The following is a 3,608-nucleotide window of genomic DNA, read 5'->3' as shown; positions in this document are numbered from 1 at the left end:
GGGGAAGTTTGTTTCTTTTCTCTTTTCTAGGAATGTCAAATGTCCCGACATCAAAGATAAAGAAAGCAGTTTGAGAGCAAGGAAACTGCAAGCAGCAAAATCACACCTAAATGTGATAACCATTGCTTCACTGTCACTTTGTGTTAGCCCCAAAAGGTTTTACTTCTTTTTAATAATTGGTCTAGTGGGCCAAATTTTCACTTTTCTTTTATAGGAATCTACCAACACATGAGATGGAGCTGTGTGAAAACCAATGAAATGTAAAGTGTCACCATAATTGCTCGCATTGTCAGTTGGTTAATGTTTGTAATTTGTTTGTGTTTTCATTGCAAGTGACTTGGTGAGAGATCAAATAGAAGTTAAAGCATTCTACATATTCTTGAGTTTAATTTTTGTCTAACTTGTTTTGTCTTTTTACTGAAAAATAGTGTGGTTAAAGTCTTATAGATGTATAATTTGTCTCAACCAATATTATCCTGAGAGTTGGTATAAGAATTAATACATATTTGAAATCCTACAAATGTGAACTAACCTTCCTGGTTCTGCCTCAGAAGGCTTCAAAATTATTATAATCTAGCTAAATTTTTGGATTTTCTAATTAGTGAATTAAAGAATCTTGACAAAACACAAGCAAATGCTACATGAGAAATGATTGAATCCCCCTTCCTAAACCAAGAGGGATACAGAAAAGCCTTCTACCAGCTCTCAAACTAAAGTGCTGTTCAATCTCATGCCATATGTCTTGAGAGGATTTATAGCACATTCTGCAATCTCAGTTGTAGGTGCAGAATGAGATGAAGGCAAAAAAACCAAAAAAAACCAAACAAAAAAAACCAACCAAAAAACCAAAAACCCTAGGTTTGAAAGAGAATTCATTTCATTTTTAATCCCACCAAAATAAAGCCACAGTTTGTAGTTTGTGTCAAGATTAAATGACAAGAGTGCTATAATCTGTCTCCTGGAAAACAGAGCATAGCCCTAATGTAAAGATATGTTTGCATGAGAACATTTTGTATGAAAATGTTTTGTGTGTTCGTTTTGTATCATAAAAACTAATCCTTCATAATGTATAGAATTATACAGCAGAGTAAGAATATTATTATAACAAAAACTGTATAAAGAAGCTACAACCAAAGAAGCCTCCTGAAGATAGCTGACTAAGACTTTAAAGTGTAAGTTAAACCACTAAGATTAGACAAAGGAAAGAGAAATACCCATAGATAGTAAAATAACAAATCAAGTGATCCCATTAGTAGGAGATGTTGAAATTCCAGAGATCAAAACAGGCTCCCCCAGTGATTATTGAACTACTGGAAGGGGCACAACCAGTGTCAATTAAACAATATACACTAAGGCATAAAACATGGGTAAGAATAGAACCAATAATTACTACATTTATTAATCAGAGGTTGTTGAGAGAGTGTAGACCTTCCTGCAATACCCCAATTCTACCAGTACAGAAGCCAAATGAAAGTTCTTGATTAGTTCAGGACCTAAGGACACTTTACTCACAAAATTACAAAGTGACTGAGTGTGGTTTTCAGTTTTAGATTTAAAAGATGCTCTCTTTTGTCTGCCATTAGCTGAAAGCAGTCAGGAAATTTTTGCCTTTGAATGGGAAAACCCCAGAACAGGGAGAAAAAAAGTCAGCTCCCATGGACTGTATTGCCACAAGGATTCAAAAATAGCCCCACCATATTTGGAGGTCAATTATCCCAAGAACTGGAAGCCTGGACACCGCCACTTGGAGAAGGTACACTCCTGCAGTATGTCGATGATCTACTGATAGCAACAAAGACCCGTGAAGACTGCAAGAACTAGACTGTAAGTCTTTTAAATTTTCTGGGACTAAGTGGATATAGAGTCTCCCCTAAAAAGGCTCAGCTAGTCCTCCAGAAAGTTACATATCTGGGGTATGAACTGGCAGGAGGGGAGAGAGCCTTGGGAGACAACAGGAAAGAGGCAATTTGTCAAATGCCCAGGCCACCTTGATACCAACTCCTAAAAGAGACTGGGGGAACTCACCTATGCAGGACACCAGAAACTAATCATGCATTTGTAACTCTGAAACGTGAGTTGATGCAAGCTCCAGCACTGGGCATACCAGATGTCACTAAACCTTTTCTGTTGTTCTCACATGAGAGACAAGGACTGGCGCTGGGACTTTTGGCACAGAAGCTGGGACCATACAAAAGGCCAGTGGCTTATTTCTCCAAGCAGCTGGACGTGGTCAGCCAAGGATGGCCCGCCCGCCTGCGTGCAGTGGCAGCTGTGATCCTGAACATAGAAGAAGCTCGCAAGTTCACACTGGGACAGCAGATAACTGTTTTTGTCTCTCACACAGTGTCAGCAGTGCTCACACAGAAAGGAAATCACCGGTTAACCCCATCTCGCTTTCTCAAATACCAGGCTGTCCTAGCAGAATCAGAGGATGTGAGTATCCAAGTAACTAACATTTTAAACCCAGCGGCTTACCTTCAGGGCAGGGCTACTGAGGAGCCTGTAGAGCATGACTGCATTGAAACCATGGAGGCAGTTTATTCCAGCCGCCCGGACCTAAAGGACTCTCCGCTAGAAAATGCAGACAACTGGTTCACTGATGGGAGCAGTTATGTCAAGAATGGTAAGCGGCTCGCTGGGTATGCAGTTACAACCACAGACGCTGTCATTGAGGCAAAACCATTACCTGTGGGGACATCAGCTCAAAAGGCTGAAATAATAGCCCTAACTCGAGCCTTGGTGTTGGCCGAAGGAAAACCTATCAACATTTGGACTGATTCGAGGTATGCTTTTGGGGTGGTACACGCTCACGGGGGCTATCTGGAAAGAAAGAGGTTTATTAACCTCACAGAAGAAAGAAATCAAGCATGCTACTGAAATCATGCAGTTACTGGAAGCAGTGGAAAAACCTTCAAAAGTGGCTATAATGCATTGTAGGGGACACTCCCAGGGTAACACTATCCCTGAACTGGGAAATGCTATGGTAGACAAAACAGCAAAGGCAGTGGCTGGCGGGGGTCAAATTCAAGCCCTTGCTCTAATCCCTTCTAGCATCCTTATGGGTGAAAAACCCCCACCATATGACACTGATGATTTAAATTGGGTACAAGAAGGAAAGGGACAAATAGGATCTGATGGGTGGGCTAAAATAAAAGACCTCATTGTGATACCCAGAAAACTGCTAAAATTATTCATCCAAAGTGAACATTCAAAGACACATTGGGGAGTTGATGCTCTATATAACCATTTGAGGGACAAAGTGACAGCATCAAAACTGAAGGAAACAATTGAGGACATAACTTCCACTTGTGAAATCTGTCTTAAAAACAATCCTAATACCACTGTTAGGCTAAGTACAGGAACTATCACTAAAGGAGTTTTACCCGGGGATGTGTGGCAAATTGACTTTTCTGAATTACCTAGGAAGGGGGGATACAAGTACCTTCTAGTCCTCACAGACACTTTCTCAGGCTGGCCGGAAGCTTTCCCTTGTAGAACAAATAAAGCTAGGGAAGTTGTTAAAGCTTTAATACAAGAAGTTATTCCACGATTTGGGGTACCGTGAGAAATTAATTCTGACAGAGGATCACACTTTGTAGCCCAGGTAG

The 3,608-nt window shown here is 40.6% G+C and overlaps 1 protein-coding gene across 1 annotated transcript; it reads left to right on the top strand.

Moving 5' to 3' along the window:
- Window positions 1-1,363: 1,363 nt before the first annotated feature.
- LOC114818326 (uncharacterized) lies at window positions 1,364-2,783 on the top strand (the record flags this gene model as incomplete). Its single annotated transcript, XM_029083688.1, is given in 3 exon segments — window positions 1,364-1,367; window positions 1,533-1,639; window positions 1,642-2,783. Coding segments are annotated over 3 exon segments (1,253 nt in total), but the record flags the coding sequence as incomplete, so codon positions are not given.
- Between the last annotated feature and the right edge of the window lie 825 nt (window positions 2,784-3,608).

This window comes from Antrostomus carolinensis, unplaced genomic scaffold (genome assembly GCF_000700745.2).
Source record: "Antrostomus carolinensis isolate BGI_N321 unplaced genomic scaffold, ASM70074v2 scaffold26732, whole genome shotgun sequence".
NCBI lineage: Eukaryota > Metazoa > Chordata > Aves > Caprimulgiformes > Caprimulgidae > Antrostomus > Antrostomus carolinensis.
The sequence above is the reverse complement of the archived record's forward strand: the minus strand, read 5'-3'. Positions and strand labels throughout refer to the sequence as shown.